This window comes from Bubalus bubalis, chromosome 6 (genome assembly GCF_019923935.1).
Source record: "Bubalus bubalis isolate 160015118507 breed Murrah chromosome 6, NDDB_SH_1, whole genome shotgun sequence".
In the NCBI taxonomy this organism is placed as follows: Eukaryota; Metazoa; Chordata; class Mammalia; order Artiodactyla; family Bovidae; genus Bubalus; species Bubalus bubalis.
The window spans coordinates 113,729,049-113,753,810 of record NC_059162.1 but is presented as its reverse complement, the minus strand read 5'-3'; the positions used below and the strand labels follow the sequence as shown (position 1 = coordinate 113,753,810).

At 49.6% G+C, this 24,762-nt stretch overlaps 1 protein-coding gene across 1 annotated transcript; it reads left to right on the top strand.

Annotated features, from left to right (window-relative positions):
* The first annotated feature begins 6,068 nt into the window (after positions 1-6,068).
* On the top strand, positions 6,069-10,095 carry ARL4C (ADP ribosylation factor like GTPase 4C). Its single transcript, XM_006053726.4, has one exon. The coding sequence runs from the start codon at positions 6,611-6,613 to the stop codon at positions 7,187-7,189; it is 579 nt and encodes a 192-aa protein (XP_006053788.1). The 5' UTR covers positions 6,069-6,610; the 3' UTR covers positions 7,190-10,095.
* Positions 10,096-24,762: the final 14,667 nt, after the last annotated feature.

Here is a 24,762-nt window from a genome sequence, read left to right as displayed (position 1 = left end):
CCCAACTGGCCTCCTTTATTTTCAACTTCTGGTCCCCTCTCCCTTTATGGCTGCCTGCCCTCTGAATTAAATGCAAAAATTGATTTCTTCCAATCTCTTATCTCAGCTGGGTTTCCTGCATGCTGATCTCCTCTCTTTTCCATTAATTTGTGATTCTTTGAACAGCTTTCCTGGTGACATCCCTACAGACTCTGCCAGGTTCCTGGTCCCCAGTCTTGGTCAATAATAACCCTTCCTAGTCTGCCCTGGAGACAAGACCCGAATCTGCATCTGAGAATCAACACCTCCAAGCTCTGAGGCCCAAAGAGAAGCACTCTCTCAGTTTAACACATGGGGCTCTAAGAGATTTAGTCACATAGCCCCAGAGAATCAGGTTCAAGTATCCATTCATCCATTCAATACATACGGATGGAACATTTCTTGCAAGAGGCAAGAGGCAAATCAGCCTCTGGAGGCATTCATCTCTTATACAAGAAGCTCAGTAGAGGGCACTCCTGTATTATGATAGTTAAGAATAGGAGGCCGTGAACCTGAACCCAGGGATCTAATCAGAAAAGGCAAATAATCACACACACTCTATGCTTGTGGACACACACATCCTGTTCTGATATTTATCCTTGTGAAAGTGTGGACATGTGAGTCACTCAGTCATATCCGACTCTTTGCAATACTATGGACTGTAGACCATCAGGCTCCTCTGTCCAAGGAATTCTCCAGGCAAGAATACTGGAGTGGGTTGCCATTCCCTTCTCCGGGGGATCTTCCTCACCCAGGGATCGAACCCAGGTCTCCTGCATTTCAGGTGAGTTCTCTTACCATCTGAGCCACAGTACCCACACTCAGCTGTGGATGGGACGCTCACCTTTGAATCTTATGCCATGAACTTTCCTAAGCCAAAAATAATAACGATGAAATATATTGCTCTCTTCACTGGATAGACTCAAAAATTGTTTTAATTGGTGGCACACTTGATTTCTAAGCCCTTCAAGAAGAAAAGAGAGAGAATAGTTTGCAATTTCAGAATCACTGCGAAGTGATTGCATTGTTTACTGGAACTGAGTCCTTTTCTGGATGTAGACGCATTTTGATGCAGATGAAAATGAAAAGGAAATGTTGCTGCTGCTGGATGTGAAACTCATCTCAGGCAAGATCACAAGTGCACATCATTCTTTGAGAAACATCTTACTGTGATTAATTGAAATGAAGAGAGTAGCACACTGCAGCCACTATTTCGGCAACCACTGAGATTCAAACAGCTATGCCCGTTATAGAACTGGTTTTCTTTCTTTCTTCTCCTTTTTTTGCAGGTATCACGGGTAACCTTTATAGAGCTTACTTACTCACTATGCGTGCGTGCTTAGTCACTAAGTCGTGTCCAGCTCTTTTGCAACCCCATGGACTATAGCCTACCAGGCTCCTCTGTCCATGCGATGTTCCCAGGCAAAAATACTGGAGTGGTTGCCATTTCCTTTGGGCTTTCCTGGTGACTCAGATAGTAAAGAATCTGCCTGTGATGTGGGAGACCCAGGATCAATCCCTGGGTTGGGAAGATCCCCTAGAGAAGGGAATGGCTTCCCATTTCAGGATTCTTGCCTGGAGAATTCCATGGACAGAGAAGCCTGGCGGGCTACAGTCCTAGGGGTCACAAACAGTCAGACTAACACTACTATTTAATGCTTAACACTACTACAGGCTTAGCCTCTGGGCCCCACCCACCGGCATAACACTATTACTCAGCAACTGACACCACTGCTACTACCATTTTCTTCTCCAGGAGATCTTCCTGACCCAGGAACGGAGCACATGTCTCCCGCATTGCGGGTGGATTCTTTCCCATTGAGTCACAAGGGAAACCCACATGGTGTGCCAAGTACCATGCCAAACACTTGACATGTATTACTTCATTTCACCTTCACAACCACCACGTGTTAGGTAGATTTTAGAAATGGGGAGCTCAAGAAATGGTAACCTAGGTATTACCATGTGGCCGGAACATGGTGGGACGTGTCTAGCACCCACTCAATCTGTCCACACAGCCCAGACCATAGCCGTGTCACTATGTTCAAAGTGGGCCTTGCGTTTCTGACATCGTGGTAAATGTTGCTTTCTGTCTCATAATTCCAAGGTTTTTCCATTGAAATTTGTATTGGAAGGAACGTTGACTCAGCTAAATGGCATTTTTATGTGTTAGAAGTTAAAGTATCCACTGTAAATTCAACTTATCACCTGGTGAGTGAAATTAGACTGTAGTACGGTTGCTATTCAATTACAGTGAGTTGCTGTTTAATGGCCTGTTCTGGAAGGCTCTATTAATGTCTATTAATCTACTTTTTCTACTGGACAACAGACAGCCCTTTATTACTAAACCCCACAATGGGAGGTACAAAGTGTGCGGGCTGCAGTCAAAATCACACTACCTGTAATTAGCACAAAACCAAGAAAACACACTGGATGTTTTACTCAAATACTGCCCTCCTACTATCCTTAAAATAAATGCTAGACATGACAGGGAGAGATGCAAATAAGAGAAAGGAGTCTACAGGAAGATCATTTGTGAGAGCCAGATAGAGAAGGTTCTAGTCTGATCTGCCTTTATCCAGAGGCCCAGGTCCCAGGCTACTAATCTAAGTCCAGTCTCGGGCTGGCACCCAGCCTAGGCCCTGTCTGTAGCAAAGAGGAAGGAGAGAGAACTCAGTCTCTTGAGAAGGTGGCTATCTAGGAATTAGGCTTTGAAGAGAGCCAGAAAAATCACTTGGAAAACAAAATCCTGTCTTCCCAGGGTTCCCAATAGCTGAAATGAAATCATTATAAATCACACTGACATCTGTTATTTTTGCTTACTCACTCCTGTTAGCCCTTTGGGGAGCAGATAGAAGGCTGATTCTTCTTTGGGAACCACCCCTCCCCAGGTTTAGCCTCTGGGCCCCCATCCATCGGCATGCTCCATCCTTCTGGACAGTAGTACCTGATACATTGCTGGGCCAGACAGGCCAGAGGGATATGTCCTACCAGCTTTAGTCACAGACACTGGGAAAGAGATCCACCTTTTTCTTTCTAGGATCTACACCCAGGATGTGAGCCCAGACTTGCCAGTAGGAAAAACAGATCAATGCAGAGGAAAACAGGAGACAGAGAGACTGATCTAAGGACTTCTGAGATCCATGGCTTCTAGACATGCCTGAACTTTTCTATTGTATCAGTGAATCTGTTATTCAGTTATTCTGTTATTCAGCTCAGCCGTGTTCGACTCTTTGCAACCCCATGGACTGCATCACACCAGGCTTCCCTGTCCTTCACCATCTGCCAGAGTTTGCTCAAACTAATGTCCATTGAATCAGTGATGCTATCCAACAATCTCATCCTCTGTCATCCCCTTTTCCTCCTAACCTCAATCTTTTCCAGCATCAGGGTCTTTTCCAATGAGTCAGCTCTTTGCATCAAGTGGCCAAAAACTGGAGCTTCAGCTTCAGCATCAGTCCTTCCAATGAATATTCAGGGTAGATTTCCTTTAAGATTGACTGGTTTGATCTCCTTGCAGTCCAAGGGAATCTCAAGAGTCCTCTCCAGCACCACAGTTTGAAAGCATAAAATTCTTTAGTGCTCAGCCTTCTTTATGGTCCCTCTCTCACATCCATATATGACTACTGGAAAAACCATAGCTTTGACTAGGTGGACCTTTGTGGGCAAACTAATATCTCTGCTTTTTAATGCACCATCTAGATTTGCCATAGATTTTCTTTCAAAGAGCAAACATCTTTTAATTTCATGGCTGCAGTGATTTTGGAGCCCAAGAAAATAAAATCCGCCACTGTTTCCATTGTTTCCCCATCTACTTGCCATGAAGTGGTGGGACTGGATGTCATGATCTTCGTTTTTTGAATGTTGAATTTTAAGCCAGATTTTTCACTCTCCTCTTTTACTTTCATCAAGAGACTCATTAGTTCCTGTTCGCTTTCTGCCATAAGGGTGGTGTCTGCATATCTGAGGTTATTGATATTTTTCCCAGCAATCTTGATTCCAGCTTATGCTTCATCCAGTCTGGCATTCTGCATGATGTACTCTGCATATGAGTTAAATAAGCAGGGTGACAATATACAACCTTCACGTATGTCTTTCCCAATTTTGAACCAGTATGTTGTTCCATGTCTCATTCTAACTGTTGCTTCTTGTCCTGCATACAGGTTTCTCAGGAGACAGGTCAGGTGGTCTGGTATTCACATGCCTTTAAGAATTTTCCAGTTTGTTGTGATCCACAGAGTCAAAGGCTTTGTAGTCAATGAAGCAGAAGTAGATGTTTTTTGGAATTCTCTTGCTTTTTCTATGACCCAATGGATATTGGCAATTTGAGTGGAATTTCTGTCTTTCACAACTGAATTCAGGTTGCTTACAACTTCATTCCCTGTTAACTTAGTGTGTGGGTAAGCTGGGGCGTAGGAGAGAGCAGCAAGCCCTCAGCTCCTGGCATGAATACCACTGGGTGGGGAGAAGGCCGTCGGCAGGTAGGTTCCACCCTGGCCAAGTCAAGTGCCTGAGCCTTGGTTTCCTCATCTGGCACATTGGACAGAAAGATCCACTAGGATTTTCCAGGCCTGGACCCAGTCTGAGTGGTTGCTGCCACCAGGGGAGTCCCCAAAGGAAGGATGCTTGGTCCTGCCATCAACACAAAGTCTTCTCATATGGTTCAGTACAAACAAAATCACCTATTTTATCACAGCTTGTGAAAGGAAGGTGGTAAAGGAAAGCTTTTCTATAATAATTTGGTTTTCACCCATCAATGGTTATCAGGCTATCAGGCTCATTTCCATCCCCCTAGACCCTATTTCCCTCTTCCTGCCTCGTAAGTTGGAGTTGGGAAGAAGCCCCTGTCCATACTGCCTCTGCTTCTCCTCCTCCAGAGCCCCAGGTGCATATCTGCAATGTTCGCTCAGTTTCCTCTGCACCCTCAGAGGATGAGCCTTGGGTTATGTGCTTACCAACTAGGATGAGGGCGCTGAATCAGACTGATGGGAGAAGCCAGCCAGGGGCTGGGCACTGGTGCCTGTGACCTATGGTGTAACCTACTCCGAGCTGCTGACACATTTTTGTTTCAGGCCTAAATGCTCCTGGAGCACCAGTCGCAGGAGGATTGGTTCACCTGTGGGCAGGTGGTTCTCAGTTCTCAAAGTACCGTGGGTGGTAGAGGGTGCTCTCCTGAGATGCTCACACTTGACCTGGGATGTCCGCGCAGACGCTGGGAACAAAAACAAGGTAGCAAAGGAACTGTCTGGGGCTGGTAAGTCGTCGGAGCTATCTGGGGACAGACAAGTCTCCTTAAATGAAGCCAGGCCTCCGGGGCGATCTGGGCGCAGGTCTGGGCCCCAGGGCAGCGGTGATCCCGTGGAGACCCCATCCTGTAGAGACCCCACCCCATCCCCCCGGAGTTCTGGCAGGGAAGCGAGCCAGGGTACCAGGGAGGGTCAGTGTCCTTGGGCACCGCAAAGGCCACGTGCCCGGGCTGGCTCTTTGCGGCCCACGCCCTCCTTTCCCCTCTCCTGAGTGAGGGAGTCTGGGGGTCGGGGGCCTGATCCACAGCCCTCTCTCCCCAGAGGGGGCACTCTCACCCCACCTCCACCTTGGATGGTCCCCAGTCCCTCGGGCAGAGCTGCCCCGGCCCGCCTTGCCCTGGACTCTGGACCCCCGGCCCTGGCTGGCTCCCGGAGGCCGGCTGCGCCTCCCACGCTGCAGTCCCGCCGGGCAGTCGGTCCGGCCTGGGGCTGGCGGGGCGTGGAGTTCCGGGAGCTATTTTTACAAGATGCGTCAGAGGGCCGAGGCGGGAAGAGCCGGCAGCTCGGGGGCCCATTATCTGGGTGCGGCGCGGGAGGAGACAACCAGGGCGATTTCGAAAGGTCTGAAAGGCGCGAAAGCGGCCCGCCGGGCTGGGAGGTCCACGCCCGACCCGGGGCGGGGCGAGGGGCGGGGCCGTCGGTACGGGGGCACCAGGAAGGGGCGGGGCCATAGGGGGCGGGGCGAAGGCGGGGCCTCCTAGGGGCGGAGCCGGGCGCCCTCCCGCCGCTGCAGGCTGGCGGCGGCGGTGGCGGCGCGGGGACTGTGGGGACAGCCAGGCGACCGCGCCGGCAGCGAAGTCCGGGGAAGCCCACGCCCCGCCTGCGCCTCCGAGGCGCGCCCTGAGAGTGGGATTGGCCCCGCGGCTGCGCCGCCCAGGCAGAGGCCAGCGCTCGGTGCTCGGAGCCCGGAACCGGCAGCAGCGGAGAGCCAGGGCAGCGGCTGGAGCGCGGGGGCGCGGCCCGAGGAAGCAGCAGAGAGAGAGCCGGGGCCGGCGGGGGTGGGCGACGGGCGCGAGCAGCCCGCGGCGCCACAGCGGAGACTTCGCGGAAGACAAAGCCCATCGGGAGAGACGCGATGCCCGGCCGGCGCGGTCGCGGGGGCCGCGGCGTCTGAGCGCGCCGAGCCGTGCGCCCCGGGGACTCCAAGCCCGGGCCGGTGCGGGCGGCTGAGGGCGGCAGGCGGGGCCCAGGTGCGCCCGCCCGCGTCGGGCCCGTAACTGCTCGGGAGGGCGGGGGGCGGCGCCCTCCCGCCGCAGCCGCAGTGGCCGGCGCCGCAGCGAGGAGCCATGGGCAACATCTCCTCCAACATCTCGGCCTTCCAGTCGCTGCACATCGTCATGCTGGGCTTGGACTCGGCCGGCAAGACCACGGTGCTCTACCGGCTCAAGTTCAACGAGTTCGTGAACACCGTGCCCACCATCGGCTTCAACACGGAGAAGATCAAGCTAAGCAACGGCACGGCCAAGGGCATCAGCTGCCACTTCTGGGACGTGGGCGGCCAGGAGAAGCTTCGGCCGCTGTGGAAGTCCTACAGCCGCTGCACGGACGGCATCATCTACGTGGTGGACTCGGTGGACGTGGACCGGCTGGAGGAGGCCAAGACAGAGCTGCACAAGGTGACCAAGTTCGCAGAGAACCAGGGCACGCCGCTGCTGGTCATCGCCAACAAGCAGGACCTGCCCAAGTCGCTGCCTGTGGCGGAGATCGAGAAGCAACTGGCGCTGCACGAGCTCATCCCGGCCACCACCTACCACGTCCAGCCGGCGTGCGCCATCATCGGCGAGGGCCTCACCGAGGGCATGGACAAGCTGTACGAGATGATCCTGAAACGCAGGAAGTCCCTCAAGCAGAAGAAGAAGCGGTAATGCTCCGGGCGGCGACGTTCCGGAGCTAGGCGCAGGGAGCGAGCGAGTCCGGAATGAATGAATGAAAGGCTGTGTGGCCCGCGCGCCCGCGAACAAAGACAGCGAACCAAAGCGACGCTTCGAATTTTTAAAGCGGAGTCTCTGCACCCACATGCAGGACTGGTGACTTAACCTGGTATGTAGGCAAGCTGGCCAGCCTGCGCTCGACCTGCCCCCACCCCCAGCTCAGGGGTCCTTTTGTCTGAACGCCGGAGCTACTCAGGGGGTGGGGGACCCGGCTGGGGAGTGGACGTGCAGGTCCCACCGTCCGCCCTGCTGGCCCAGGTTGGAAGGCTCAGATATCAGAGACAAAAGCGATTTCCTCCTACTCCAGCAGGGCCAGAAGTTCAGGCTTCCCCGCCCTCACTGGGGATCGCACCTGTGAGCTACCTGAGGTATGCGGTTCCCAGAATCCCGGGAGTTCCCATCTGGGGGCACAGTGGCAGTGGGAGGTGCTGGGGGGACAACCCATCCTTGGGCTATGAAAGCTGGATAATTTTATGTCACAGGGCAGGCCCCTGTGAAAATCCATTTGCCCTGCTCTGGGCCCAAACGAGGTGGTGGTTTGGGCCATCAGAGGACTGCGTGGAACAATGCCGCAGCCGGAAGGCGCGGGGTGCTGCGCTGGCCTGGGCTGGGGGATGGCTGCGAAGAACGCCCCTTTCCTGGTGCTTTGTGGTAGCTTCAGAAGACCAGTTTTGTTGAGAACTGCTTTTCAGCCTGGAATCAGACATCTTCCAGATGGTTTGGACCCTGTCCATGTGTAGGTCATTATCACACAAAGAGACCAATAAAAAAAATTAAAAACAAGAAACTGTTGGAGGTGGTGGCAAATGATGCATTTACTCTTTGCAGAATAGTTAAAGGTGTTTAAAGGGTAAGGCTCCTGACGTCAGTGCTGGATGGGGTGTGTGTAGATACAGTGCTGTGTAATTGACATACATTTCTAGACCCATATGTGTGGAATCTTCAATTTTTTTTTTTTTTAGCCTGCTGATTGGTTTGTGTGAGCACACCAGCTGCAGATGTGTGCTGAATGACAAGCGGGTTTTGGCAAGGGATGTCTCTTGTAATCCTAACCGCTTGATGATGGGTTATGGTTTTCAGACATTTTTTTTCCTTAAAAAAATCTGCTACAAATGAATACTCCCCATAGAAATACTCAATTTAGGGGGAAAAAAAAAAAAGACTTTGCCCTTTTAGATCCCTTTACGCTGCAAGTGGCGACATGTTCAAATTTCTAATTTGGTTCATTGTGGCCTATCTGGTTTAAGTATTTTCATTGCAAATGTCTCATTAGAGTATTTGATGTTACGCACCAACAGACAAAAGCCCACCTTGTTGCAAAAGCCAACCTCATTGCATGGATTTCAAGGCGAGGGAAAAGCACAAGGAGGTCCTTCCTGATTCCTGCTTGTGGGAACTGGTTGCAGAGCAAATGCAGACACGGTGAGCGCTTGGGATGAAAGAAAGCATGTGACGTAATGGTCACCTGTCCTCAGGCTCCTCACAGTTTACTTGAAAGAGGCTTTGGAAATAAAGTGAAAGAAGAAGAAATACCTATTTTTAATAATGTAATTTAAAAAATCCTTTATAATCAGGACTGAGTCTTGGTTTGCAGAAGCTGTCATTCACCCCCAAACACAGTATCAAAAGGGAAACTTACACTTACTGTGTGATTTTGATTTCTTCTTTAAATCCATGTTTACAGGTAGGATTATGTCCCCCCCATCCACGAATAATGATAAATTTCTTGTGTGAAGGAGGCCTTTAGAAATTGGGCATGGTCATGCGTGAGCATGTGAGTTAGTCAAATTATAAATCCATGCCTAGAAATAAATCCCTGCACTCAAAGTGAATTTAAGAACCAGAGGTAGTAGTCCTGGCTTCCTGCTTGATCCAGTTCCCCTATGAAGTATTTTAAAAGAAGAAACCTAGCAGTCCATCTTCCTTTTCTCTTTTGTCAGTGTATTTGGTACCCCTCCAACGCTGGTCTTTTTGTAGAAACTCAGTAGAGAAAATATAGCTGAGCAGTGTTGAAAAGCCTGCAAGGTTTCAGTTTACATATCGACAGCATAGTCACTGATTTCTAAATGGGCTGGTCCCGTCATCTGAAGATCCTGTATAGAATTATTAAAAGAAAAAAAAAATCCATCTTTCTTTATTTTCTTCACATGCAACAATTTCTTAAGCACTTTGACATTTTGGTAGTTCCACACTATTGAGAGAATAATATATTTATTTTGTGACATTGCAGATGCCAAATACTGTAACCTTCTCGTGCTGACAATATTTTGGTCCAAGATCACTGTTCAGATTCTGTCATGCTTTACCAATGATGCAAAATGACCTTTTTTTTTTTTTTGCATTATCAATACTTAAGGGTGCGGTCAACTGTTAGTAATTGTGCAGTAAAGCTCTGTGGTGTATCAACCAATAGTTAAAAGTCTCAGTTGATATCTGTAGTGTTTGCCCTAATAATAGCCCATTTCGTCTCTGACCACTGCGGGGAGGAAGCACAGGCTAAATTACCTTGGAGTGGTCACCTGGGAGACCCTCCAGTGTAGCTGTCAGTGATTTATTATGCCTCCTGCTCTTTGGAGAATGAATGGGGTCCACATAGAGGAACTTGGCCTCCCCACAGGAGCTTTTCAAATGTTTTCTGATAGGCACAGGGAGGCCAGCTTTGTTTCACAACAGTTCTCTTCACAGATTCTCTGTCATGGTGTTGGGACTATGTCTCCTGGTTTGTTTCCATTTCTACTGCTGTAATTCTTTGTCCTGATCATCCTCCTCTTTGGGTTCCCGTTTCCTTTTATATGCGTATATGATGCTGTGAACAGAAATAAATTATTTATACAATCAAACGTTTGGGGAAATTGTCTGTGGATGGTTTTTCAAGTTGCCTCTGTTTATTTCTAGGCCTGAGTGGAGGGATGGATCACAGGATGGTCTCTGCTGTCTGATGGGGCCCAGGGCTGGATAAATCGTCTCTGCTCTTTTGGTTTAAATGTGTAGCTCTGCACTGGGTGGAGGATTTAGAGGCTCAGATGCAGGAGTCTGTGTGCCTGTCCCCCTTACGAGGCCTGTCGGTGGTCCTCACGCATTCTTTTCAGAAAATGACCTCAACACCTAGCCCATCCCAAACCTCTCCGTTATTAAAAAAAGTTGTGATTGTTAATTGCTTCAAAGATACGCTCTGATTATGTGAAATTGGAAATATCTATGTGCTATTATAACGGCATACTAGTCACCACTCTGCTCAATGTCTTGGGTGCTCTCTTGGTGTCTAGGCTGAATCCATCACCCTTGAACCCATCAGAGAAACTCCAAGATGTGAGTCCTTTTAAATCGTCAGCGTAGTGAGACCACCATGCTCTGTACATACCAGCGAGAAAAGGTCCATTTTCTAAAGAAAAAATGGTTAGGCCAGCATCAGTAGACTTTCTGGCAGTTTCTAAGTGTAGCTCATAGAGGCCATTGGCTTTGGAACCTAAAAGATCCAGTTTCAAATTCTGACCCATGCTCAGGGCCCCATGATTTGTCGAAGTTCCTAGCCTTTGGGCCTCAATTTTTACCCATCTGTAAAATGGGCTTATAATGACTGTTGGGAGGATGAAACATGATAATAGTGTATGTGACATGCTTGTTAAGTACCTAAGCAAGGCTTGACTTTTATCGTTCACTTTGCAATAGAAGGTAAAGTTTAGGAGCCAAATTACACCAAGAGGGCACACGTGCCATTTCTAAATACTGAAACTTGAAAAGTGCTTATAGGAGTAAAAATATTAGAAGTCAAAAGAAGCAAAATTTGAACCCCGCCCCCGCTTTTGTTTTGGTGCAAACTTGATTTCAGAGAAATCTCTGGGGAGCTAGGTGACTCTTGGTGCTTAGATGACATTGTTCGTTTTATGTTTTCCAGGGAAGTAAGAACATGCGCACTGGCCCCTAACACCTGAGAAGGCGAATTTTAGTCCTAAGCAACCACCTTGTTTTCCTTGGTTTGACTTTTCCCCCAGAGTTTCAGTTCTTCACTTGCATGTGGGGTAGACAGTGGGTGTCTCGAGTTATTGTTTTTCTGCCTTTACTTTTGTCTCCAGGGTCCTGTGCTCTTGGAATGATTCTGTACCAACATCATAGGCTGTTTTGATATCACATTTTGTCACATTTGTATGGTAGTAAAGAAGTACAAATTGTGTGCAAAAAGCAGAAGATGAAAGGCCTGAAATGATCCAAAAAAGTCAGGACACCACAAAACTTGATCCCTTTTGATTTCCCAGCTCTCGACCCATCCAGCTAACCTCTCCTCTTTCCTCCTCTGTGGCCATGTGCATATCGGATGCCCATGCTTTGGCCTTGGCCTGACAGAAGGCATTTCTGTCTTCAGATGTGTGTCGTATCTTGAAAACAGCCTTCTCCTTCAGGGTCTCCTGGCTCAGTTGAAATCTTTTTAAAATGGAATTTGCACAAGACATTAGAGCCCTGTATACATGTGTTTTGCATGATTTCTGAACTTCAGAATGGAGCAGCTCTGGCTGCTGAAAGGAAACTGCAAACTGAGGGTATCTGAGAAACGGTCATGTTGCTTCTTCCCCAAGATGAGAAGTGAAAAATGAGAATGAAAGCTGTGTGGTTTACCCACACCTAAGTTTTCAGAACATGCAGTGGTGTTTCTCTGAACGATCTGAACTTCTGTGCTGTGATCTTCTCATTGTGTTGACAGCAAAGCATGAATGAAATAACCAAAGCAAGTCACTGTTTAACTCATCTATAGCATGGGTTTGGGAAGGCAAGCATCCCTTGTGCATTTTTTAATGAAAATTGTTCTCACATAGTTATGTTACGGACAGCTCTGTTTCAATTCCTGTTAGTCTTGTGTCATCGTGGTAAAGGGGCTTCCCAGGTAACTCAGTGGTAAGGAACCTGCCTGCCAATGAAAGAGATGTAAGAGAAACAGGTTTGATCCCTGGATTGGGAAGATCCCCTGGAGAAGAAAATGGCAACCCACTTCAGTATTCTTGCTTGGAAAATCCCATGGACAGAGGAGCCTGGTGGGCTATAGTCTAGGGGTTACAAAGAGCCAGACACAGCAGAGCAACTAAACAACAATAAATCATCGTAAAAGGCACTGTCAGTCTCTACTGAATGCTTACTATGTACTGGGCACCATCCCCATTCTGAGTGTTTTATCTGCTTCATCTTTTTTCCTCCAAAGAGCCCTAAGAGATCAATTCATGCATCGAATAAATTAAGCAACAGTTTCTGCATTTGTAGATGAAGATAGTGAGATGAAAGAGAATTAGATCCCCTTCTCTGCCATCACTGGCTGTCCAGGGTGGAGCCCAAGTTGGAGTTCCAGGGTCCCTGAGACCCTGAGGCTGAGCCCTAAGAAGCTCCCCAGCCTGCCACTTGTGGAGCAGAAAGAAGCTGGAGCCCTGCATCCGGGGAGAAGAGAGTGGAGGGTGGTATCACCGCCTGCAGCATCACCCACCTGTATCCTCTGGCCATGGTGGGGTCCACCACATCCCAACCCCTCCCCAGAATCCCCAGAACTCACAGTGACAGGGCTGGCCCCAAGCTCAGTGCCTTGTCTTCCCATCTTAGACGTCACAGCCCAGTGTCTAGAAAAACAATCCCTCTTGTACCAGGCTCTCCATCCTTAAAGAACTTTCTTTCCAGTATTACTTTCAAGAAACTGGAAACGGCGTTGCAGAACTTTCTGGTATTACTTTCAAGAAACTGTGTTGGGGGCAATGACTCCCTGCTTGACACCGGGAGGAGCGTTTATATACCACAGGGGATGGACCCTGGGCAGGGGGTGTTGGTGATCCAGCACTGGGGTCTGAGTCAGCCAACCTCTCAACCTAGCTTTCCCCATCCCCCTCACCCCCACCCCCGCCTCCATTACCCAACAAGACTGGGAATATCTGCCCTGCCCAGCCTTCAGGGTGATTCTAAAGATAAAATGAGATAATAGAAAGCACTGTCCAACCTGCAAGGCAAGTTGAGACACCAGCAAAGGTTGCATGTTCTGCGTGGATGGGGCGCCCTTCTCTCCAGCCTGGCTCCCAGGGTTGGTTTTGTGTCTGCTGCTCTGTACAAGCCCAGCATCACTGACTCCCTCTTCATTCCCACTGATAAGAGAACTTCCACCACACAGAGTCAACCAAAAGAGACTTCAAGAAGGAAAGCATCTCTCCCTGGGAGATTCTGGACATAGAGCTTTTAATGGAAGTTTCCATTAAGTGACTCTGAGGAACCGTAAACCTCCTTACAGCTCTCATTGGCAGAATTCTCATCATTCCACTCATCAGAATTCTCACCATTCCCGATTATTTTTATTTCCTGAAACACCAACTCCCTGTGCAATTAACTTCAATGCCCATGTCTCATAAAAGCCAAAGTAATTTCAGTGTATAATTTAAAAGTCATCATGATAAGTATTGACAGCTGAAACAGTATACTTCACAAGTATATGTGTGGATCCATTATTACATAGATGAAATGTTGCTTTGCTATGTAATTTGAAATTACATAGCCGTATGCCATATTCATCACGTAAAAAATGCTGTTAAAAACAACATCCACCAACAACTGTGATGTCCACTGAGTGGAGGACACTCCACTCTTGGATACCAGGGAGACTGGTTATATGGTTCTTGTTCTCAGAGGACTGATGTTCTAGATGGTGAATCAGGGCTAAACTATCAAGTGAGGTATTTGACTCCAATGTGAGACATCCTTCGGTCTTACCAAAATCATCAATCCAACTGTGGTCACATTTTTCATGCCACACAAGCCTTGAAGTAAAGCTGGAAATAAGAATCCATTACTCTGTGTTCTGATGCATGTAATTTGAAGACCTTCAGTCTTCCATAGTATCCTTCTCCAGCTCTTTCTGAGATTCCCTGGGAGAAGAAGGGGCAGGTGGGCACTGTGCTCATGACCACTGCCTCCTACATTTTCTCCTTTCCTGACCCAAACTCTTGCCTGTTTCATAGACCTTCTGGAATCAAGGATCAGCATGGTGGCCCCCAAGACTGCTGACCCTACTCAGGTGGCCCCATTCTCTGTGTCCAACAGACATTTCAGTGCACGCTTCCTTAGGGTCTACTCCCACGTGTAAGGGACTCGGACACGGGAGAGCCTGGGGACTTAGTGGTTGGCCCTGGGCAGTCTCAGAATCCCCCTTGCCTGGCACTGACCTCTCTTGGGTATCTCAGGCCTCTAGTCCCCTCCACTCTAGTTCTTTCCAGAAGACACCACAACTGGCTAGAAATCCTGGGAAAATGTGAATCCTAGTGTGGATCCCCAGGAGCCTAGAAACAAATGGGTGATCTGTCTTGGAATTAGGTTGCTCCTATAAAATTGGAATTTCCTGCAGAAGTTTTGAAAATGACCACTTCTTTCTGAAATTCACTTTAAGTCAATTCTACTTTTTCTGCATCTGTTTGAGTAGTCAGGATGATGAGGTGAAGGGTTTAAGAGTCTGATTTAAGGTAAAGCCTTCTGAAGCCAACACTGTGGGTTACCCACACACATCCATGCCTCTGTCCTCTTTCTTGCTGGCAGACCTCAATTTTCCCTGGGAGACATCTTCCGCCTCATGGCTATGTGCTCAGAGAAGGTGACCCTACACCCAGTTTAAGGGGAGATTGTTTTGAACCATGAACTTTATCAATTCTTCTGGTCCATGCTTTGCTTAGAAAGGGTCATGTGACATGATTCTGACCAATGAGACTAGAAGAAAAGTCTTTTTGGAGAGGAGTAAATCAGTGGGCTTTGGGAATTTCATCTTATGTTTTTAAATTAAACACAAGTACCATGTAGCTCTACTCTGCTGCCTCTGAACATCAGTGAATAAAGATGCAATGCCTGGAATGGCTGCAGCCATCTTGACACCATGAGGAGAGCCAGCATATGTGCTGAAGATGGCAGAGGGGAAATATACAAGGAATCTGGGTCTTAGATGATGTCACTGAACTGTTGAGATAGCCAACTCTGGGTCTGCCCAACCCCAGGACTTATAGTTCTATAAGCAAAAAAGTCACCCTTCACTTGAGATTTCCACTACCTGCAGCTACAAATCCTCAACTGATAAGCTCCATCAGATACCATAACCAGCCCTTGATGGCACAAAGTATCTAGGGCTACCCACAAGAGCCACTCTGTGAGAGAAACTGCTCCATCACTTTTGTGCCAATAGATTGCAAGCAGATTGAAACCTGCCTGGATTGGCCCTGGCTGGGGGAATGGAAGGATGACCAGCTTGGCTCAGCTCCTGGTTTAACAAATACCACCGGGAGCCAAGGACATTCCAGACAGGAGAGTGTGGCACACCTTGAAAATAGTTTGGAGTAAAAGCTGAGAACATCATCACACATTAAGCCCTTTACCAGCACTCATTCAAAAGAAGTGATTAGCATAATATTAATTGCTACCATTCATGGAAAGTTTGTTTTATGCTAGACAAGGAATTAAGCACTTTACAGAGTCATTTCGTTTAATTATCTCTGGAAGACTATGAGCTTCATCCTGCCGGCACTGCTGCCTGCTTTCAGTAGACAGACGGACAGACAGACGGATAGATGGATAATCACAGTAACAGTGACCACCCATGGAGGGCCAAGTTCTGAACTAAACACGTTAGGCAGATGTCCTATTTGCATCTCACAATACATATTATGGGATAGGGACCGTTTGTGTCATCACCCTCGTCTCACAGATGTGGAAACTGGCTGCAGACGCTGGGTGTCTGGCCAGGGTAACAGCCATGAAGCAGAATGAGACTTGAATCCGGGCAGACTGGCTGCAGAACCCGCGTGCCTATCCCGAGGCAGTCCAGCAGAGCCCAGAGATGCGGCCTCGAACTTGGCAGATGTTCCAGAATATCTGTGAAATCAAAGAAATCATAATTGCTGGAGGGTCCCCACTATGGCAGCTCAGAAAGATGGGGCGAAGCCTCCCCAAACCAGTGTGTCTCAAAGGTAATGCACACACCACTTACCTAGGGCGCCTGTTACATTTCAGAAAATGCAGCCATCTGCCCCAAGTGAGTATCACTGGTACTCTGCCAGCACGTGCTGCTGGGAGGGCACAGCCACACTGGCTGGTTGCAGTGTGACCCCAGGTGTACCTGAGACCTAAGTGCAGCGTGGGGTTCAATCTGTCACATTTCAGGACATCTTTCAGCAGCCATGACCTCCCTGATGTCCAAGAGGATCCATATAAGTCACAGAATATTAAGACAGTTGCTGGGTCCATGGATGCCTGCATGGCAGTGATGCAGCGTCCCACGATGCAGCTCACAGCTCATGCCTACTCCTTACTGAGTGATCCCTCCTGCTTCCTCGCATCCCCACAGGGCAGAACCTCCGTGCTCCTTGTGTGCTTCCAAGCTTGGATTGAGGGGGGCCCTGCCACAGATCCTCCCCAAAGTGACTTGAGGGAAAAGGGGGCCATTCTGAGAGCCTGGCCCTTTTTCAGGACCTCGCTCCCCTCTGATTCCAAGGTGCGAACAGCTGGAGAGAGAGTAGAGTTACCTCTTCCAGGAAAGTCATGCTGGTACCAGCTGTGACATGAGCTACATGGAAACCTCCGCTGTGTTGTGCCACCAAGATTCTAGAGCTGATTTACTGACTGAAAGCTGGCTGAGTCCTGTATACCATCCCCCAAGCTTCCCTGGTGCCTCGGTGGTAAAGAATACACCTGCCATTGCAGGAGACACAGTTCCATCCCATGGTTGGGAAGATTCCCTGGAGAAGGAAATGGCAACCCATTCCAGAAATCCCATGGACAGAGGAGCCTGGTGTGCTACAGTCTATTGGGTCACAAAGAGTCGGACACAATTTAGCGACTAAACAGCAGCAATACCACCATCCCCCCACGACCACCACCTCGAGAACCCACAATGCATGACGAGCAGCTGGTTGTCAGGAAAGTTGGTGACCATAAGCCTGCACATGCACGATTCCCTCTAGATTTTGGGGCTTGGTTCTCAGGGGTCTTTTCAGGCCCCTTCTCTTTCTGACTGTTTCACAGAGTGCATCTGCTGGCGGTCGTCCTAATCTTTTGGCATCAAGAGCAATGCCTCTGCAAGGTCAGCATCAGGTAAGCGTCAAGTTTATCTAAAGTCTAAGTGTCCCTGGAAGGTGTATATAATTATACCCCAGCTGCAAAATGAGGCAAAGATTAAAGGGTGGGCTGGGGGTCAGTGCACGGTAACTCTCTTGAGAGGTGTTTTAGGATCCTGGGGCTGCTGTAACCAGTGGCCACAATCTGGGCAGTTGAAAGCCATAGAAACTTACCGCCCACAGTTCCGGAGGCCAGAAGTCTGAGATCATGGCGTTGTGAACATTAGTTCCTTCTGGACTATCTGAGGAAGGATCTGTTCCATGCCTTCTTCCAGTTCCCGGAGGCTGCCAGCCATCCTCGGCATTCCTGGACTTGTAGCTGCATGGCTCTAGTCTTTGGCTCCGTCTTCACCCGGCCGTCTCCTCTGTGTGTCTTCTCCTCTTCGCTTCCCTAATAAGGACACTTGTCATGGCACTTAAGGTCTAGCCTAATCAGGATGATCTCATCTCAAGATCCGTGATTACATCCGAAAGACCCTTTTCCAAATAAGTTCCCAGTCACGGCTCCTGGGTGGACACCTCTTTTAGAGGGTCACCATTGGACCCTGTAAGAGGAGGAACTGAGAAGAAGCATATTCCCAGAAGAATTAAGGAAATGTTGACTGACCTCAGAGCTCCCTGGCTTCCCTGGTGGCTCAGATGGGAAAGCGTCTGCCTGCAATGTGAGAGACCCGGATTCAATCCCTGGGCTGGGAAGATCCTCTGGAGAAGGAAATGGCAACCCACTCCAGCACCCTAGCCTGGAGAATTCCATGGACGGAGGAGCCTGGTATGCTACAGTCCATGGGATTGCAAAGAGTCGGACACAACTGAGTGACTTCACTTTCAGAGTTCCTTACACCGGGGAGAATTCAGGTGACTCCTGCCCATTTCATGTAAGCATCTCCTGTTCAAGTTACACTGACTCAGTATGGCCAGGGCAGTCACCCTCCTGTAAGTCCCTGCCAGGGCCTCACCTGTCTTGAGGGATGCTCAGCCCTGCACACGGCTGAGACGATCTGTCTCTTTGTGTTTAAAGGAGTCTAATTGTTGCTGTTGTTCAGTCTCTCAGTCTGACTCTTTTGTGACCCCATGGACTGTAGCCCGCCAGGTTCCTCTGTCCATGGGACTCTCCAGGCAAGAATACTGGAGAGGGTTTTCATTTCCTCCTCCAGGGGATCTTCTCTACCCAGGGATCAAACCCACATCTTCTACTTTGCAGGCCGATTGTTTACCACTGGGCCATCAGGGAAGCCCAAAGGAGCCTAATACAGAGCGCCACTGTTTGAAGGAAAGGCAGACAGTGTATTTCCCTAGTGAGGGGAAGGAAGGCCGGCTGCCCCGACCCTCAGGGCTGTCAAACACCTGGGACTTTCGTTAAGAAGCTTTTTGGCCAAACAGGTGGCGCTAGTGGTAAAGAACCCACCTGCCAATGCAGGAGACGAAAGGGACTCATGTTCAATCCCTGGGTCGGGAAGATCCCCTGGAGGAGGAAATAGCAACCCTGCTCCTGTATTCTTGCCTGAAAAATTCCACGGCAGAGAAGCCTGGCAGGCCACAGTCCAGGGGGTCTCAAAGAGTTGGACACGACTGAGTGACTGAGCACACACACAGCTAAACGCCCAAGTGCAGAAGGCAAGTGGGACCCACACTCTGTATGCCTTGGGATGCTGGCTCTCAGTTCCCCATGGAAACTGAATAGGAGTGGACCTTTAAGTCTTACTGTGAGTTTTGCTAATGGAATTCTATGTACACCTACGAGATGCCGCTGAGGCACTGTGATGTTTACGAAAGAACAGAAGGAGCAGGCAGCCATGTTCTCTTGACTGAATTTGATGTTCTTTTAATATTTGAATGTCAGGCACGGACTTCCCTGTTCACCATCCTAGTTCATAAATACCCGTGTCCTATGGATTTCTGACCATCTGAGCCTCTTGTTGTGTTGGTAACTCATTTAGTCCTCACAATGGTGAGTCCAGGGCAGAGGGGAGCTGCTGCTGGTGACTTAAGGCCCCTTAGCTGGTCATAGAAGCATCAGCTGCTACCCCATCAGCTGGGCTGAGGCCATCTCCATGGTCCAAGTGGCTGGGATCAACCAGAGTGTGCATCTTGCTTGAAAATGGGGGCCAGAGTGGGAAGGGAGAGCAGTCGTGTGGGCAGGAAGTTTCTGCTGATGGCCTGAGGTTAGGATGGGCCACCAATGCATCGCTGATGCCGGCAGGCTCCAGAGCCCAGTATCATGGAGGCAAAAGAAGAACAGACACTGAGCACCCTCTGAAGTCTGCTGACATCCCAGCTTCCTCGGGTGCAGGGAAATCTGGGGTAGTAACAACAGCCACCTCTTATTATGGCCTTATTATGTCAGGAACTCACTAAACACTTTGTGCTTTTATTTCGCTTCATCTTGGCAGCAGCTCTGGAGGTGGTATCTGTCAGGCCTCTCTCTATGACGAGAAACAAAGTAGGTCAAGTTCAGGTATGGATGCTCCCAGAGAACTGGAAGAAGAATCACGGAAACTAGGTAATTCCCGAGAGCCTGGGGGCCAGAAAAGACTGAGTCACCATCCACACACACCCCCATTTCTGCTCCCTCTACCTGTTGACTTTCTTCTGTTTCAGAGTGGAGAGTTCTTAAATGCAATGAAAAAGCAGGCAACTTTGGATTCCATCACAAAGTTTCTCCAATTGTCCTTTAAGAGTAGACTTTGGAGAAAGATACTCTGTTGTTCTACTTGCATTTGGGGCTCGGTCCTGGGCCAATCCCCTGGCCAGTCACCCATCTAGGACATGCGTCCACTAATGAAATTGAGGCTGTTGGTGCAAGAAGTGGAGGGAGGTACTGGAAAAATACACAGCACAGGTAGGTATTACCATCACCCTGGAGAGATGAGGGACCGAGCCTTGGAGGGGTCACGTGGCTTGCACAGGAACTTGAACCCAGGTGTGCCTGACTCCACGCCTTGGCTCTCACCCCACTATGCTGGTCTTTGGTCAATGCCCGCTATTGTCTCCCAGACACAGGCTCCTGGGAAAGCCTGTTTGGAAACGAATGGATGAGCACAGGGGTGATGTTTAAAGCAGTGAACAACTGGTGTGGCTTTGGAGTTGCACTCATCATCTAGTGCTTCTGTAATAAATCTCCAACGCCTTAGTGCCTTCAAACAGCACAAACTTATTATCTAATGGTTTTAGAGGTCAGATATCCCCAAATGGGTCTTGCTGGGCTGAAACTCAGGTGTTGGCAGGACTGCCTTCCTTCCGCAGACTCCAGAAGTTGGCCTCTTCTGTTGGACTTCTCTGCGGACTCTGCCCCCTTTCTGGCTTCTGGAGGACACCCATGTGCCTTGGCTTGTGGCTCTTTCCTCTAATCAGTCTGACCTCTGCTTTGGTCATCACCCCTCCTTCTCTAACTCCACCCTTCCTGTTTATGACTAAATGGGGCCACCAGGTTAGTGCAGAATCCTCTCCGTGGAGGGTGGCATAGTCACGGTTCTAGGGATTAGGAAGCGGCTGTCTTTGGGGCCATTTTTCCGCCCACCACAGGCACTGACCAATCAGAGGACGTCTGTGCTGCGGGGGCGTGGATTGGGAGCCTCTGCTAGGCAGGATGCTCCCTGGATCCTTGGCCTTGTATCCTGGGGAGGTCTGGGGGCAGTGGTCCAGCAAGGAGGATAGGGAGCTTTGGCCAGTGGCTTTTGGCCAACCGGCATGGCAGTACTGGGTGGGCCAAAAAGTTCGGTCGTTTTCCATAAGCTGTTAGAGGCCAAATGAATGACCATTTTGGCCAATGCAATATTTTAGCACTATGGGGTGGCTGTGTTGAGAGACCACTGAGAGTCAGCCTGGGTGACAGCCGAATTGCAGGGGTGTCTGTGGAATACAGCCACGTACACCAGCTGGCAGGTGGTTGGGGGCGGGGTGGTCGCAAGGGGAAGCCCTGGAACCTTCAGGAAGGAGGGTGGTGCTGAGTCTGGGGCAAGCTTGACACTGCTTCCCCTGGAAGCAGGGGAGACCAGGCCAGGCTACCCCAGGACTCAGGGGGAGGAGCTTAGATGAGGCCAGTCATGGTTCAGTTTCGGTCCAGGTGGCCAGGTCTGGGTGAGGGACGTGGGAGAGGGAGCTGAGAGCAAGGCGGGTCTGGATGGGAGAGGGGCCCACTCTCCAGACCTTTGGGGGCCTTTCAAGACTTGGACACGTGGGGCCAGGGCAGCTTAGTTACTTAATGAACAGAGGGGCCCACAAGTGAAAAACAGACCAGTAAAAAATGTCCTGAGAGTGAGCAGCTCCTGGAAGGAAGTTGATAGTAACCCTGCATCCATCCGCCAGGCCAGTCAGACCCACTGAGATCCGTCCAGGTAACCACAGCCTGTCCCCAGGGCAGCCGGTTGGCAGCTGCCAGGAGAGGCTCAGGCTGGGACTGTGAGCAGGGATTGATTCTACTGAAGGTTGGGCTGGGCACCTCTCTCTGGCCACCCCCCATCAGTCTGAGGTCCAGGGACTGAGACAGAGCCTGCCACACAGGCAGACAATCGGTGCAGCCACACAGGCCTCATGTTTAGAAGGGCCCAAGAGTGGATCCAGTAGTGTCCCCCAAAGATCCATGTCCTCACCCCCAGGACCCATGACCGTGACCTTATATAGAAGCAGAGTTTTTGCAGAGGTGACTAAGTTAGAGGTCTTGCAATGAAACTATCCTTGATCCAGGACTGAGGTCCTTATAAGACACAGTGGAGGGAGACTGAGATGCAGAGACAGACAGAGAAGGAGGCCACGTGAGGATGGAGACGGAGACTGGAGTGATGGAGACGGAGACTGGAGTGATGCAGTCCCAAGCCGAGGACCAGCCAACACGAGCCGGGAGAGAAGCATGGGCCAACGAGACCAACCACACCACTGGCACTTTGATTTCAGATGACTTCTGGCCCCCAGAGCTCTGAGGGCATCCAGTTTCTGATGTTTTCCGCCCCTTAGTTTGTGGTCATTTGTGACATCAGCCATTGGAGACTAATGCAGGTCCCACGCTGCTCCGGTGTTCCCACAGACTGCTGCCTTGAAGCTCCTACTGCATTGGAACCAGGACTCCATGTGTTCACTTTGCTCTAGGTCCCGCAGATGAAATAACTGGCCCTGGGCTGAGGTTTCCTCCATCAGCAATCACACTACCCTTCCCCCATACCTGCTCATCAGGATCTCTTCCTAGCAGTGAAGCATCTCCAGGCATCTGGGCAGGCCTTCGATAACCTACCTCAGCTCAGCAGACCCGAAACCCTTTTACACTCTTCCAAGCAGGAGGAGTGCATGTGTGCTAGGTCACTTTAGTTGTATCCGACTCTTTGCAACCCCATGGACTGTTGCCCACCAGGCTCCTCTGTCCATGGGATTCTCCAGGCAAGAATCCTGGAGTCAGTTGCCGTGCCCTCCTCCAGGGGATCTTTCCGACCCAGGGGTTTAACCTGTGTTGTGTCTTAATTCAGGTTTTGCTTCCTTGGAGCCATCTGAGTGTCTGCCCCGGGGGTCATCTGGAGGAGACCACAGCTCTCCTGGTTTCTGATGGTTCACCAGGCTGAGCTGCACCCACAGACCACCATGGGGAGGTGGCCTTTGTCTCTGCCCTCCAGACTCATTGCCCAAGGCTGGGGGAGGCAGCCTGCACTGGGCTGTGTGCTGAGCTTCTAGGGTCTCCTGGGCACATGCTGTTCCTCCTAAGAGGCCCAAGGAGTGTTTTCTTATGGTGTTTATTGTTGATGTTGTTGTTTACATAAAAGGGACAAATGCTCTATTTTCTTCCTATGAGAGCACTAGAAAATTTCTATGAGTTTTCAAAATGACCAATCTCCTGCTCATTTGAACTGGGTTCCAGAGTATGTTGGCTTGTCCTGAGTTCCATCCAGGGAAAGGCCATGAGCAGTGGTCTTTGTTTTGAAAACTGACACCTCCAACTCTGCCTGCCTCGGTCACGTGTGGAGGTTGAGGTGAAGCTGTACTGTCCTCCAGAGAAGTGCCAGGCAACCAGGGAGTCACAGGTAGGTGGTACCTGGACCAACCTGGGAGGTCTGGTTTAGTCCATCTGATCCCCTGTGCATGTCAAGGCAGCCACACAGAGAACCACCCACCCCAACCACAAGCCGAGCAGCCTGGGGAAGCTCAGACGACCGTGGTGCCATGTGGGCGCTGTACTGGGTTTCTTCCGCAAAACTGTGCTCTTGCGAAACCCAAAGCTAAAGGAGAACCAGAAGATGAAATATTTTCCTCTGGGCCCATGACTTCATGGCTAGTCACGAAGTCCTGGGTTAACATCTTTCCAGGGGGTGGGAGTGGGTAATGGAACAGTTTTCGAAGGCTGGGCCGCTCAGGTGGGTGCAGCAGTCACTCCATGAGACAGTTTCTGAAGGAAAGACCTGCAGAGACCCCTGGACTGAAAGGTGTCATCCTGAATTCAGGGTCTCCGTTGTCCTGTACAGACATAAACATCCGAAGAGTGGAAGTGTTCACGAATGATGATTGCAAGTTGGGTGTCAGAGAATGATGTCTTAGGATAAAGCTAGACTGCATTAGCCCAAGGAGTCTTCCACCTCTGAAATTCCTTCTCTGTGCAGTCATAGAGACTCATTAAGTCAGCCTGTCCACCTTGGGGCAAATTGATCAACACAGGACTTTGGGTTCTAACTTCCATGGCAACCCAGTTTACCCGTGAGTTGTAAAAACAAAATAAGCATACCCTCTAATGTTGGCACCCGAATGACTTCTGCCTTGTGGAGCAGAGGATTCCTCAGTCTCCAAACCATCAATTATACGCCCTGATCCCAGAATGTAATCAATACTTATTAGGGCAAGTGTCTGCCCGCAGCCCGCTGAACCTAGCGAGGAAAGTATTTATGGCCTGACAAACCTGTTCTAACTATTCTCTTTCATCGCTCTTTTACAGCCTACCAGCAATGGCTAGAATCTAAAGCTAATCTGTTTTGAGTACAACTTGCAGAATCTATGTTTCAAGAAGCCTGAGAAAGTTACTTCAAAACTAACATTTAAAATTCATGTGGGAATATACACATTCTGTCCCCATGGTTCGTTTTTAACTGTCTCAGGTAAGTGCCTTTTTAACAAGAATTTCTCCAACATCTACCTTGGGCACAGGAACGAGCTTATGTTCTGAGGGGAGCCAGGGTGGTGAATGACCAGTGTTTTTTTTTTTTCCTAAAGGAACGAAAAGATCCTGATGCTGGGAAATGTTGAGGGAGGAGGAGAAGGGAGTGACAGAGGATGAGATGAGATGGTTGGATGGCATTACCGCCTCAACGGACATGAGTTTGAGCAAGCAAGCTCCAGGAGATGGTGAAGGACAAGGAAGCCTGATGCGCTGCAGTGCATGAAGTCACAAAGAGTTGGACACGACTGAGCAACTGAACAACAACTTCAGGGAGG

Excerpts from the sequence above, each read along its gene's own strand:
- ARL4C (XM_006053726.4), top strand. The coding sequence starts at position 6,611 with ATGGGCAACATCTCCTCCAACATCTCGGCCTTCCAGTCGCTGCACATC.